Raw genomic sequence first — 15,028 nt, forward strand, 5'->3', positions numbered from 1 at the left:
CTGCTGGCCCCTAGAGGCCCCCTGCCCCTGCTGCAGCACAGGAAACAACTCTGCCCCTGCCTGGGTTGTGGGAGCTGTGCCTGCCTTACCAAGGGGATCAGCTAGCTTTGAGTCCTAACATTTTTTCATGGACTCATCGGCCCTAGGGCCGAACAGATTCTCGCCATCAAAGGCAATATCCAGTAGCTTCGTCTGGACACAGGTGAAAAACCTGAATTGTGCAGTCACACTTGTCCCCTCAGAAGTGAATCTGACTCCATTGCTCTTCTGACGCAGTCGGCAACGTTCAGGCCAATATGCAAGGACTGGCGGGTCACCTCTTTCCCATCATTCACAATCCACAAGAATTCTTCCCACATTTCTCGTTCGGAAATGTGTTCCGATGCTTCCTCGATTGTCTTCCAAAGACCTAAAGTGTATTCCACAAATGTGCAGAAAGCATTTACAGCCCTTAATACTGCCCAATGCGAAAGCTTTCTTCGCAAGGGCGTCAGTCTTTTTACCCTTCCTATCAGTAGGGAAATTTGATGAGGAGTGTCCAGTATTGACCATGGCAGCTTGGACAACCAGGAGTTGGATGGGTGGAGAGGAAAGATGATCACTCCTTGCCGGCAACAGGGGTCAGCAATGGCTATGTTGAAGGGCAAGGCCCTCTCTGGCAGTGGCCCTTTGGTTGACAATGTCAGTGAGTTCATAGCCTGACAAGGGTTTGGCTGGAGAGCCTAAGGTGAGTATATCGGACTGGTCAGAGAAACATCTGTGCCACCAGAGCCTCCATGTGCTGGCTCGAGACCAAAAGACACTTGGTCACCATCATCATCGAAAATAATCGTTATTGTGTCGAAAAATGCTAATCATGACTGCGGAACAAACGAACGATCAGGCACCAGCGTTGACACCAATTGATCCGCGCCGACAGAGCCGATAAAAGTTTCAATGACGTGACTGTTGTGGCAACGGGTTGCGCAGAGCCAGAGGGCATCTGTAGTGATGCAGTCTTCGTGGGGCCGGAATCACTGGGCGCCACTGAAGTCGCAGAGGCCTGGTGTGTCAAGGTATGAGCCGTACCTGCAGCTGCCTTCAACATCTCGAGCATCTTCTCTTTAAAGGCCTCCCACTCTGCCCTAAATGTTGGGCCTGATGATGACTTACTGCAGTCTTCGGAAGAGTCCGACTCATGCCTCTTTTTGTGGGAGGAGCAGGATAAAGAGTGGCTCCGGGTAGGCAATTGTGTTTTAGTTTTCTTCCGGTGTCTGTCTTCATTTCCAGGAGTGGGCCCAACCGTATCAAGCTCCGATGACAGAGTGGCTGAGCGAGCTGGAGAGTTAGAATGTTCTGCTGCCCTCTCCTGCAGCAATTTTGGATTCATTTTCATGCAAGAACCGTAATCCTCAGTGACATGACCGTCACTGAGGCACCACACGCAGACAATGTGCGGGTCCGTGATGGAGATCTTGGAATAATGTATTTTTGGTTTTTTTGGACATTAATATGGCGCATATACACAGCTGTTTCCAGGTGATACAAGACAAAACGGGGCGGGGGACATGGGAAATCATAAGTATACACAACATCGAAATGGTTATACTGGTCTTGTGACAATCCAACCGTGCAAGTGCATGAACGAGGTGAAAGTGCAAGGGGAAGAGGGGTTAAAGGAGAAATGCAAAGAGGGGTGCCCCCGTGGGTGGGGGCAGGTGAGTGCTTGTTGGTCTGAGGTGGCAAATGCCAGGGGAAAGAGGAGGAGATGGGAGGAGGAGTGCAGTGGACAGGAGGACTAAGTTGGGATAGTCCAGGAAAGGGAGGAGCCCAAGAGCAAACGCTGGCAGAGGATGGTGGGGGAGGGTAGTGGGCAGGTTGTCTGGCCTTTGTATGACTCGGAAGGGAACAGGCCCCATTCCAGTGGCAGATGGAGAGTTTAGCTTGGGAAGGCAAGAAGGAAGGAAGAGGCGAAAAGGAAGGTTTTGAGAAATTTCCAGAATTTAACATCCGGTGCAAGTTTGGAGGGGGGATGGAGGATGTTCCAGAGGAGGCGCCAGCCGAGGAGAGGGATCTACCTTCCACTCTCTGTTTGGAGAAATGTTTGACCTGCAGAGAGTTGGTGCCAGAGGACCAAAGGGCTCAGGCTGGGAGGTATTTAGTGAGAGAAAGCTGGATGTAAAGAATTACAGTACTTGAACTGTCTCAACCCGGACACCTTGAGAGCGAAGATGCTGTCTAAATTACGTTGAAGTTTTGTGAAGAAAAAGGTTCTCTAACTGAGCACACACAAGAAAAAAGGAACAGAGGTATGGCAGCATAGTGACATGATATATTTACGATGACCGGCATTATATCTGGAGTCGACGACCAATGCATCGAGTCAAGATGGACCGACGGCTGATTCGAAGTGCACTACCCCCCATGTTGACATGTTTTGAGGAGGTGTCTCTGGAAGGATATCTATCTGATGAGGAATCTGCGAGAGAAAAGCAATCCATTGAAGACTCTGTGCGAGGTGGGAGTACACCGCAGAGAGGGATTGGAGCGAATGGTGGGGACAGAATACAGAGGGTGTAAGATATAGTAAAACATTGTAAATTTGAAGCACATTAATAATTTTGTAGATACATACCCACCACTCCTGATCCTCTTCACCAGTTACAATTATCACTTCTCCTTCAACAAATGTAAGTTCATCATCGTTGTCAGCTTGGCAATCATAAATTGTCTTTACTCGTTTTGTTTTATTTTTCCCCTAATGAAAAAAGAGCAGCAACATCAACTTTGATGAAGGAACACTGTTGGCAACATAAATCCATCAAAATATTATTTGATCGAAGAAGGATTCACATAAAACACCACTTATACAAAAAAAACGATGGTTATTGATACAATTTCTCCCGTATTTCTCTCCGTCGCTTGTCTTCACTACAGATGGCCAGTGTTGGAAATTGTCCTCACAAAGGGAGACAACTGTACCATTTGACGTTAAAAAGCATCAGGTTATGGATGGTTATATGTCTTTATGAAGCTGAAAAAATACTTTATGAATGTATTTAAGCATTCCATTATTGCATCAGCTTCAGTGAAAATGATCATTTTACAGTTTCCATATTGTATGAACTGTGTCAAGAACATAGTAAACACCTTAGGAATTTTACATATTGCAAACCTACCATTTTATTGTACATCTAATAACAGATAAAGATATTCTGATTAAACAAATGATGCATAAACATGATACTTGTTCAACATTTAATTATTCACAAATGCTTCAACAAATAAATATTATGTGCCTCTTTAGATTAATTACCAGGTGGCACCACTTTGAACAGGAATTACATCAAGTTTCATTTAACTGTTGGCCAGTCGCTCACATTTTTTAAAAAATAAATCTTGATATCACATTTTTCAAGTTGATTAAATTTGAAGTGTTTGGCAATGCTAGTATTGCTGGGAAAATGGCTCCAAGTAAAAAAATATAGTATACTCCACAAAAAGAATCAAAGACAATGGTATGAAAGATTTGAGACCCCCATCTCTGCGTTATGTGGGATTTACAATCTCCAATTCAGTATCACTTGTAGACGTAAAGCATAGATTGAGAGCCAAGACACAAACCCCGATTGCCCGTTGGAGAGCACTTAAGATGTGTAAATACCCATTGCTTCCGATTCTGCTATTCTAGATCTCTAAAATCGAACCAACTATTTTGTATGGTCTTGATTTATTGTTGTCAGATTTGACTAACTATCTGAACTCTCCTCAAGCTACTATATTTAAAAAGAACTCAGACTGTCATTGGTGATACCTAATGCTGTGATCAGTCTGTCATGGCAACAGAGCAAGGACCACAAGTTCCATCACATAAGGTGCCAGGCTCATGAGAAAGTGTGCTCTGCACACTTTTATTCTGGTGCAAATGTTATTTCCTCCCCTGCAGGGCTTCCACGTGCATCCAGGTCGGGCGTGGCCATAGGAATACATTGGGCTGCACGTGCATCATCTTCTGGGAGTGGCAGGGTGGGGCCACAAGGCAGATCAAGGAGGCGTCGCTGGGACCAGGCTATTTAAGCCTGTCCCGCCCGATTCAAGCGCTTTGCGTTCGTCTGCTTATAGCAGCGTAACGCTCCCCGCCGCCTGAAGCGCATCTTACCGGATTCCAGCAATACCATCGCCTGAAGTGCATCTTACCTGATTCCAGCAGCCACCGCAGTCGGAGCGCATCCTTACCTGATCCCGGCTTCCAACACTTACTCGGGAGCCCATCTTCGCCAGCATCCTCGCGGATCCAGGCATCCATCACCCGCCGGCAGATCTTCGGATAGCAGCGTCCTGTCTGACTTCGCCAGGCCATCCCTGCAAGAGAAAAGGACAAACAAGGTTAGAAACAACATAAAGACATTACGCTAAGGTCGCGCGCAACACCATCCTCGTGCTTGACCTTAGAACCAATCAAACTTACCATCTATTGGGACATCGTAAACTCCTCAGGCCCCCATTTGGGCTTGCTTCCAGCACCTCAATTCCACTGGGCCTCTCATCACCTATTGGGGAGAGGGAAAGACATTACAAGGGATACAGACAATAATCACGGAAAAAAGACATTGCAAAAGAATACGGACAATAATCATTGTTGAAGAACACTTACCTTTGAAGTGGATCAACCACAGCCAGTCTGGGCTGCAACGCACATGGACCAGTGAAGAAACTAGGTCCATCTAAGGCGCCCCTGCAGTGAGAAGCAGGACGGAGAGCTCACCATCATAAATAAACAGGTGAGACTATATGTTTAGGCGCATGCTCATCACATTCTGGGAAGAAGGGTTCGAGGGAAACCACAGCCATATCACAGCATTCTCACGGCCTCTCGTATTCTCGCAGGGCCAGTATCAACAACCAGCGCAGTCGACAACACAGGAGCAGGGGAAGAAGCCTGACCCAGGGGAGCTAGTTCCAGGGAGGGCTGCAATCGTGCCCCAACATCCCCGCAGAGACCAGGTGAGCGTAACACCGCCATGAAATGGGGCTAATTTTGCTCAGTACTAAGGTTACTCAGAAAAAACGCTGCATTTATATGAAGATGAATGACCCCGCCCTTCAAGTCATTATACCAGTACCTAAATCAGGCACTGAGGGATCATAAGGTTGACTCTATTAAAAAAAAAAGTAAAGATAGGATTACGGTTCTTGTAAGAGCTGAACCAAATCTAGAGGAGCTGATAAAGAATCCGCTAAAAACTAAAGCAAAATTATATAAAGATGACTGGAGGGCGACTATTGAATTGTTTAAAATGTATAAACTTTATGATGTGTTTGCACTTTATGGCAGACAATGATAACCTTCCAAAATATTTTAACTTGTTTCTGTCTACTGAGACTCGTTATTTTTATCTGCGTTTTAAGCTGAACCAACTGCCTACTCTCGAATGCTTAAGCCCAAGGAAGAAGTGGAAGGGTGTGTGAATACAGCGTGTAGACTGTCACAGGAACAAAGAGATAGAAACTCTTAAGCATCTGGTCATCTATTGTGCTGCCCTTAACGACCTGCAAACTGTACATCTTGGTGGATTTGTGTATGTACATTTTGGCTTTTTTTATTTTCATTACCGCTTTCTTATTTTTCTTTTGGCTATTGGGCAGAATGGATGGTATGAACCCCTTAGACCACTTTGCCTCTCTCTTACTCTGGAGGAATATTGTAACATTGCAACACCCTTTGACCATGCTATGCTACAGTCAATTGTAATCATAATTGTACATTGATGCCTTGCGTTCTAGATCCCATTCATTTGAGATCTTCTTTTCGTGTGGCTGAATTGCCATCCCCTGGACTTATTGACAGGATTGCGGAACCAGCCCCTATATAGGGTTGAGACTATGGAAATTACCTCTTCTCCCCATGTATATCTAATGTCACATGATATGTTTAAACCGACTGATATGGGAGCAGTCCCATTTGCTGCATTCACAGATCATCTATTTTTAACCATTTGTCATTCATGATGTGTTTTTTTCTTTTTTCCCCTTTTCTTCCTTACACCTTGTTTTAGGTGTATTTCTCTTTTCTTAACATGTTTCAAAGTATATGTGAATCATTTTTAACTTAAATTTGGGTATGTTCAGAAAAGACACAGATGAATGACCAATAACTTATGAAGTTTACGGGAATGCTATGTCCTGACGAAGATGGACATCACCTGCATGTCTTGTTAGATGTGTTATTTCCATCGAAACTACTCTTTTCTAATGGTGCCATGTTTTCTTGTCTTTTTTCTTATGACACCCGAGTAGTCGACACACAGTATCCCATAGTTAGATTTTAGTGTGTGTGTTATACTGTTTTGTTTTGGAACTAATATTACTTTTTCTAGTTTTTTGTCTGCTTTTCAACTGACTTTTGGAATCATTGATTTTTTTTTAGATTACCAATATTGCTTAGATTGTGCCATTGTTATACATTTTGCTATTTGCACATTTAGTCTGGTCAGAGCAACCAGGGGTTCTCCACCTGAGTGATTCCCTTCACTCGTTTGGGGCACCACATACGGCATGCCCAGACTAATCTTTAGGATCAATGCGATTCATTCTTTTTGTAATCTTCTGCAGCAGTCTACAACTGAAACTAGCACTTTAATCAGTATGCACTTTTGTATACAGTTGTATGATATATTTCTGTACACTGTACCTGATCTTTTGATGATTTAATACTCTTTTTAAAGATTCTAATTGAATTAAATACACACAATATTTTAAACTATTTTTTTGCTTGGTATATGATGATCTGTGTGTCTGTGTGGCAGCTAAAGGGACCTTTCCCTCTCTATTAGGTTGGACGATGTCCATGGAGTGAACCTTTTCTTTTTTCCGCTACTGTTTATTTGCTTCTCTTTAGTCAACGAAGTAGGGGAAACCCATCCATTGTTTTGGCGTACATTTTGAATTGGCAAGTGAATCTTTATGGCCTTCCTTGATGCAAGAGTATGTAAAGGGCGCCTGGCGAAGTCCTGATATGCCCAGGAGGGTACTTGTAAGTAAATTGATAGAAATCAGGGTGAGAGATCCGAATGCAGCTGTCAAGTTTTGAAGCTATTTTATTTTGCCTTCAAAACGATTTTGCACAGATGAGTATTTTTAAACATTTACAAAACTTTCGATAAGCACGAAAGGTTGGTGGACAGATATTTCTTTTTTTGCGAAATACAAGTGAGTATCGTCCTCTTTTCTTGCAGAGGAACAGTTTTCACAGTGATGCACGAGTATACAGTACAGGTAAGTGATGACAGAGGGTGTCAACAGGGTGCGACCCAGGACTGTGATAGGTCCGGGGTTACTAGAACAACAATAGTGAACACAACACTATCTACAAACATATATACACAGAGATTGTGCCACAGAAAATCGACACAAAGGTGTTTCGGCCGAGCTGGGCTGGGATTAAGCTCGAGGTGGTGGTGGCCTTCATCAGGATGGTCTCTTAATAAGGTTCTGTCCGTAAAGGAAATCGTCTGCTGTGGTGCAGCGGGGACGCTGTGCTGGAGTCCTGTTATGGTTGCCGTACTCTTGGGAGCATGAGAAGACTCGTGTGAATCGGGTCACTCAGGCTACTTACTATGGTCTCTGGGAGCGATGCCTGTTGTGGAAGCATCTGCACTCCTCGCGGTACCGTTCAAAATCGTTTTGAAGGCAAAATAAAATAGCTTCAAAACTTGACAGCTGTATTCGGACCTCTTTGATGCAAGGCAGCAGTGTCTATAATAGTACTTTACCAAAGTCTTTAAAATATTGCATGTTGAATTCTAACATACTGTACTTTCATTTTTGCACATTAAGTTCTATGTTATATGCACATTTTGAAATTTTGAAATGGTATGGGGAATTCCTATGGCCCTTCTTGATGCAAGGCAACAGTGTCTTATAGATAATAGCACTTTATAGATTCTTCACTAAAGTTTACCAAAATAATACTGCTGGTTGATCAGTAATGTACTGTATTTAACGTACTGTATTTTTTTGCACCTTGCACTTTAAGTCTTTTGATGTCTTAACCTTAGAAGATACTGCTTTCAGGCACTGTTTATCCAATGGTAGATACTGGGAAGCCCCTGAATTGATTCTAATGCATGTGTTTTTTGTTGATGTTATTTTATATAGATCTCTTTTTTCTTCATTTTCTGCTTTTAACATGGATTTGTATATTATATGTTTGTGAAAGGTTTTATTCATAAACCATACCACAATAAGAAAAATGTAAAATGATTGCTGGGTGGGATCCCAGCCAACATTACATACTTAACATTATATGCAAGATTAGCTCTAACATGTGATATTGGCCATCTGTCAAGACCCCAAGCAAGCCTCTGCCCAGTATTTTAATAACACATTTTATTGGTGTTTTTAGGAAAGAACAAGGTTAAACAAATAAACAACGTAAACAATCAATACATGCGCATTGCCGGAGAGGGTTACTGGCTGTTTCAGATGTTGTACACATATGTTTGCAAAAGAAAAAAGGGGGGGGGACAGTTTTAGTTGAGCCCGCAGGCAGCGTCCAGTTGTTTTATAATCCTCATTGGGCATCTTCCCATTTCCGCCACACTTTCAGGGCTTTTGCCGGGCAACCTCTGGCCGCGTATACTCTGTATTCCGTTGCGACACAGATATCCACATCCGTTCTCCATTGTTCATAGCTCGGTATTTGGTCCGAGCCCCATTTTTGAGCAATGTTCCTTTTCAAAAGTGCGGTGGTGGTGAACAAGAGCAGTTTTTCATATCTATATAGGTCAATTTCATCATCTATCCCCAATAGTAGTAGCTTAGGGTTTCTGGGAACTGTTTTCCCCATAACTCTAGAGAGTTCCGCACAGCATGCCTCCCAAAGTGGTTGTATATGTGTGCAATCCCATATGATGTGGAAAAAGGTACCCTCTTCCGTTTTGCATCGCAGGCAGTTCGGATCATCTATTCTTCCCCATCTGTGTAGGGCCACCCTGGGATAGTATACTCTGTGTAATATCTTTAATTGAACCAATCTAAGCCTTGATGAAATCGCTATCTCCCTAGGGAACATCAATGTCATGACCCATTCCTCCGGCAGTATGGCCCCCACGTCCGATTCCCACTTGGTCCGCAGCAACAGTAGATCTGGTGTGCCAAAGGAACTTATGGCACTATACAGAACCAATGTCACTCTCCGGGTAATTGGTTCCGGGAGTAAATTTCTCTCAATGGGGGTGAAGTCCGGTAGGGGGCTCACTTCGGGGAGGATGTTTCGTAGTGCGTGTTGTAGTTGAGCATAGTGGTAATGTTCGGTTTGGGGAAGTCCAAGTCGGAGAGCCAGCTCTGCAAAAGGGACCATGGTGTTATCTTTCACAACGTCTCCCAGGATGGGCGGACCTTGCCGGGACCAGTTCGGCCACCTGGGGAGCGTGTATACACCTGGAAGGTTCTTGTTGTTCCACAGAGGTTGGGCCTGCGATAGTTTGTCGCCCCATCCCACGAACTTGTGTGCGTCTGTCCAGATTTGTGTTAGCTGTGCGCGCATGTTGGGAGTAGCCGCGCGGTCTCTTTTCTTATAAAGGTACAGCATGATGGGTTTTCCAGGAGTGTCCGACTCTAGAGATTTGTTGTGTGGTGCATCGGTGTCGCCGTGTAGTTGGTCATTCACTTTCATCAATTGACTGGCCCAATAGTATGTTTGCATTCGGGGTAGTCCTATTCCGCCCTCCCATATGGATCTTTGGAGTGTAGCTAGGGCTATGCGTGGATGACCGTTATTCCACAGCAGTCTGCGGAGTGTCTGGTCTATTTTCCTAAATATGTTTGAAGGGATGTGTAATGGGGCATTTTGTAATATGTAGAGTAGGCGGGGTAGGGTCATCATTTTGAAGAGTGCAGCTCTACCCAGTAGTGTCAGCGGGAGGGATGACCAGTGACGGGCGTCCTCTGCAAATCTTGTCATGACTGGGTACAGGTTTCTGGGCACATAATCAGTCAGCTTATTTGTTATTAGAATACCTAGGTATTTGAATTGTTCCCTTTCTACCCGGTAGGGACATTGGGGCGGGATCGAGTCTCCCTCTTGTTTAAGTGGGAATAAGGTGGATTTGTCCCAGTTTACTTTCAGGCCACTGAAGGAGCCGTATTTCTGCAGTAAATCAGTCACTATGGGGCAGGATCTGACCGGGTCTTGTAAGTAAACCAATAAGTCGTCCGCGTATAGGGACACCTTATCTTCCCAGGCTTCAGACCATCTAAATCACTTCCATGTTTCGTTTGTTCTTAACAGTATAGCGAGTGGTTCAATCGCTATTGCGAATATCATGGCCGACAGTGGGCATCCTTGTCTGGTTCCTGTGCCGATTTCAAAGGGGCCTGACACGTGACCATTCACTTTCGTGACGGCTAGCGGGGATTTGTACAATAATTTAACCCAGCTCATAAACTGGGGCCCGAATCCCATCCTATGCATTATCTCCCAGATCGCATCCCACCTGATAGAGTCAAAGGCCTTCTCGAAGTCCACGGCCAACAGGGCCAACGGGTCTCGGATGGTGGTCGCATTCTCCATCGCCATGAATAATCGATGTATATTCATCCGCGTGGATCTCTGCGGCATAAAACCACACTGATCCGGGTGGATCAAGGAGGGTATAACTTGCTGCAATCTATTGGCTAAGGTTTTCGCTAAGATTTTGGTTTCTGTATTGATAAGGGAAATGGGCCTATACGAACTGCAGCACTCTGGGGGTTTGTCCGCCTTGGGTATGACCACTATGGTGGCCTGTCTCAGGTCTTGTGGGAGGGACCCTTTGTTACGGGAGGTTTCATACATTTTCAGCAAGTGTGGTGTAATTACGCTCGTGCCTATTTTCTTCCATACCTCGACAGGAAGGCCGTTGGGTCCCGGGGTTTTCCCGGGTTGAAGGTCGGCTATGGCTGCAGACAATTCATTCTCCGATATGTCGGTTTCTAGCAAGGCTCTTTGTTCAGGTGTCAGGAAGGGAAGGGTGATTCCCGAGATGGGTGTAATGTCAATGGGGGAGATTGGCGGTCCATAGAGTTCCTTGTAGTAGCTTGCGAACTCTTCCGCTATGTCACGGTCCGCTGTCACTAGTGTATTCCCCTGTGTTCTAATCGCTCTAACATGTCGGAGCCCCTCGTCACGCCTCTCCAGCCACGCCAACATTTTGCCTGCCTTATCCCCGGTTTCGTACACTCTAGCCCGCATCGCTGCGTGTGCCTGTTTGGCATTGTCCAGGGCGACGTTTTGAAACTGTTTTTGTGCTAGCTGTAATTCGCGATGGGATTCTGGGAGGTCTCGGGATAGATGAGCTACCTCTGCCTCTTGTACTCGCTTTTCGGCCGCCCGGATCGCCGCGGCGTGTTTTTTCCTATGGGCTGCGATCTGGGATATGAGTTCCCCTCTCAGTACGGGTTTGTATGCCTCCCACAATGTTACAGGGCTATCCACTGAGGTTGTGTTCAGTTCAAAGTATGATTCTGCTCCTTTTTTGATATGTTCGACTAGGTCGGGGAAGCCCAGATAATAATTGTTTAGCCTCCACGTGGGTGGGGGAATCGGCCTGTGTGTATTGAGCACCATTACGAGCGGGGAGTGGTCCGATATACCTCTGGGTAGGAGGTGTGCATCAGTTGCTAGATGTAATTCGGAGATCGGGAGAAAAAAGTAATCAAGTCTAGATAATGAGGCGTGTGCTCCGGAGAGGAAAGAGTATTCTCTCGTGCCAGGATGCAAATGTCTCCACACATCTTTCAGGCCTATTGCGTCGGCGAACGTGGCTAGTTTGGTATGCGTAGCTGGATTTCTCGAGCGGATGTGTGTTCGGTCAAGTTCTGGGTGCATGACCTCGTTGAAATCTCCCCCCACCACCATCAAGCTCGAGGAGTCCGCCGCCAACATTGGCGTTATATCTTCAAGTAGTGCAGTGAGTGAGGTAGGTGGTGCATATACGGCTAGCATGGATATAGGCCGCTCCCAAAGAGTCGCGGTTATGTGAACGAATCTACCTCCTGTGTCCTGTGTGACGGATGAGAGGGTCAGTGGAAGTCGTTTGTGCACGAGGATCAGCACTCCCCTAGCTCCCATGGAGAAACCTGAGTGTATCGCGATGCGGTAATTAGTTCGCTTGAAGAGGTTGCAGTTTGTGCCCGCCAGGTGCGTTTCGGTTAGGAAGGCTACATCGGGCGCATAACGGTTCAAATATTGGAGTACAAGGCGTCTCTTGATACTGCTGCCTAGCCCATTCACATTCCAGGTCATTATCTTAATAGACCTGTTCATGCTTCCAGCGGTGTGATCAGTCATGGTGGTCGGGAATCGGACATGCCGGGTAATGTTGTGTGTATCTCCGGGCATTGCCCCTTATCCGCCCCCCTGGAACCCGACCCCAGCCTATTGCGCGCATTGATCTTAGAGCAGCAAACCAAACAAATAAACTCTGTCATAAACACAAACTCCCTCGTACCCTCCCCATACTCCACCCCAACTGGAAGTACCTGTCGCCCAAACATTAGGCCGAGCCTGACAAGGGTCTGCTCAGACCGAACAAACAATCAATACATTAGATATAACTTATTTGCGATTCTGTCGCCGTTGCTCGGCGCTGGTCCTATTACCTTTGTCGAGAGGGGGGGCCCCCGCTCGAGCCGCCATTTCTTCAATGTGGGGGGGGGGGGGAAAGCTCTGACAGTGCATTGCTATCAGCATGTGTCCGCACACTTCAGTCGGCTTCTCTTGGTGGTAGTCCATCCTGGCCTTGTAGTGGTTGTGCATTCGGGGATCTGTCCGGGCGCGGTCTATTTCGTTCACGTTCCCTTCTATTTGTGGGGCCCCAATCCCCCTCCAGGTTATTTTCTGCCCAATTCCATGCATCCTTTGGGTCATTAAAGTGCACGGTTGTGCCATTATGGTAAATTTTCAGCTGTGCCGGGAACAGGAGACCATATTTGATGTTTTGGGTCTGTAGCTTCTTCTTAAGCTGGTCAAATGATTGGCGTGCTCTTTGTACTTCCCTGGTGAAATCCGGGAAGAAAGCGATTTTCGCGCCGTTGTAGGTCGTGGCTCCCTTGGATCTGGCCATTTGCAGGATCGCGTCCCGATCTCTGTAATTTAGGATTTTGGCAATCACAGTGCGGGGTGGGGCCCCAGGCGTTGGTCTGCCTGTTGGGACTCGATGTGCACGTTCAATGGAGAAAAGTTTCGAAAACTTCTTTGGGGCGTATAGGTCCATGAGTAGTTGTTCAAGGAATAGTTCCATGGAGGGGCCTTCACTTTTCTCAGGTAATCCCAGGATTCGTATATTGTTCCGTCTAGAGCGCCCCTCTCCTTCCTCCACCCGTTCCTCTAGAGTCTTAACACGTTGCAGTACTCTGGTCATCTGTTGATGGATGTTTCGGAGGCCATCTTCCGTGTTGGATATGCGGGTTTCCGCCTCTCCCGTGCGGGACGTGAGTTTCTGCAAGTCATGGCGTAGGAGGGACACTTCTGTGCTGATGCCGTCCATTTTAATCTCCATAGCGGTTCTGGAGTTGGCTATGGCGTTCATAATGTCTTTGAGAGAGGGTTCGGGTTCCTCATCTTCAGTAATTGCCGATCTCTCCTGTGTCGGCTCCGTGGCCAGTGTAGGCACCGCGTATTGTTCCATTTTGCTTTGCGTCGTGCCTCTCCTGCTCTTGTCCTTGCCCATGACCGTTGCAGTCACAACTTCGATGAGGATCCGCCTTGATGATTCTAGTAGCGTTGTGCGTGGGCCGGGGCACGGATTTAACTCTCGATCTAATCACAAGCGAGTAGTCGCAGGGATTTTCTGGGAGCGGGCAAGCGGGAAAGCTGCTCGCAACCACTGCCTCCCGCCCACCCTGCTCCTCACCGTTTCGCGTGCCCAATCACGTGCCTCTCCGTCCTTTCGGTCGCTGTCTGTCGCCCCTTGTTCTGAGTTGGCGGGCGCTCAACGCGGAGCGGAGCGCCAACGGCTGGTCACTGCCTTTCCATCAACCGTTCGCTCCTCCTGTATGGCTCTGTTCTTCGTGCCGGATGTCAGTGGCGCACTATCCCAAGTCACTGTCGGCCATCTTGGATCGAGTTCGGCGGGTGCCACGCTCTATCACCTTCCGCCGCAGTTATCTTCGCCTCCGGACTCCGTTTTGTTACGGGAGCAACTGCAATGTGTCGTGCTGTCTGTCGGCCAACTTTTCGTAGTTTTGCAGGAGTGTCGCAAGTCAAATTCCCCCAGGATTTGGCAGGATGTGTTGGCGGCACCGGGAGCTCAGCGAGCACGCGTCTACATCGGTCGCTCGTTGGCCACGCCTCCCTCTGCCCAGTATTGATCTGGTGCTTTATATTGGATTTTCATCAATCAACAAGCAGGTATACACAAAATGACACAGGCAGCTTGAACTATTCTATTCTCCCTCCACTTCCTAGCCCTGACTGCTCCCCCCAGCCCCCACTCTGGATATACAAAACTCTGCTTTCGCCATAATATAGCAGTATACCCCCTAAATAATCAACGCAAACAGGATCATTCTAAATCAAAGAGATTAAGAGGTCTTAACCTAATTGGGCAAGAGAGGCGATTATAGTCATTTTGCAAATAGCCTAAAAACGTTTTCTAGAGCTTTCCAAAGTTTTCCCCAGAATCCCTGCGAGTCTTTCCATAACCAGGATGAACCATATTTTATTTAACCAGGTACCAATTGGGGGTCTCCCCTCTGAACTTATTAACATAATAGAATCACTGACTTAGCTACCAATAGCAAATATTTAAGTAGAGCCGCCCCCTTTGCTAAACTCAGAGGATACTGTTGATTGTGTGCCACTATTAGGGTCTCATAAACAGGGCTGCACCAGAACTGTTATACATGTAATATCTTTCATTTTAGCCTCACTTCCAGCCAAAATGGATATGCAGCTTTCTCTGAACATGTGTGGGCAATTTCCTCAAAACATGAGGATGCTGCTTTCAATCTATATATGTGTACAACTGTCAATCTACGAATGCATGCACCGATTTTAATGTTCCTA

The 15,028-nt window shown here is 46.3% G+C and overlaps 1 protein-coding gene across 5 annotated transcripts in view; it reads right to left on the reverse strand.

Moving 5' to 3' along the window:
* The window catches only part of ASAP1 (ArfGAP with SH3 domain, ankyrin repeat and PH domain 1), a 2,617,237-nt gene that overhangs the window by 85,382 nt on the left and 2,516,827 nt on the right, over positions 1 to 15,028 (reverse strand). For all 5 annotated transcript variants that reach the window (XM_069621633.1, XM_069621635.1, XM_069621634.1 and 2 more), the window contains one exon: positions 2,615 to 2,737. In XM_069621633.1, the coding sequence (XP_069477734.1) occupies positions 2,615 to 2,737 (123 nt within the window). The remainder of the gene's footprint in view (positions 1 to 2,614; positions 2,738 to 15,028) is intronic.

This window comes from Ambystoma mexicanum, chromosome 5q, assembly GCF_040938575.1.
Source record: "Ambystoma mexicanum isolate Mex_15411 chromosome 5q, UKY_AmexF1_1, whole genome shotgun sequence".
NCBI classification, from domain to species: domain Eukaryota; kingdom Metazoa; phylum Chordata; class Amphibia; order Caudata; family Ambystomatidae; genus Ambystoma; species Ambystoma mexicanum.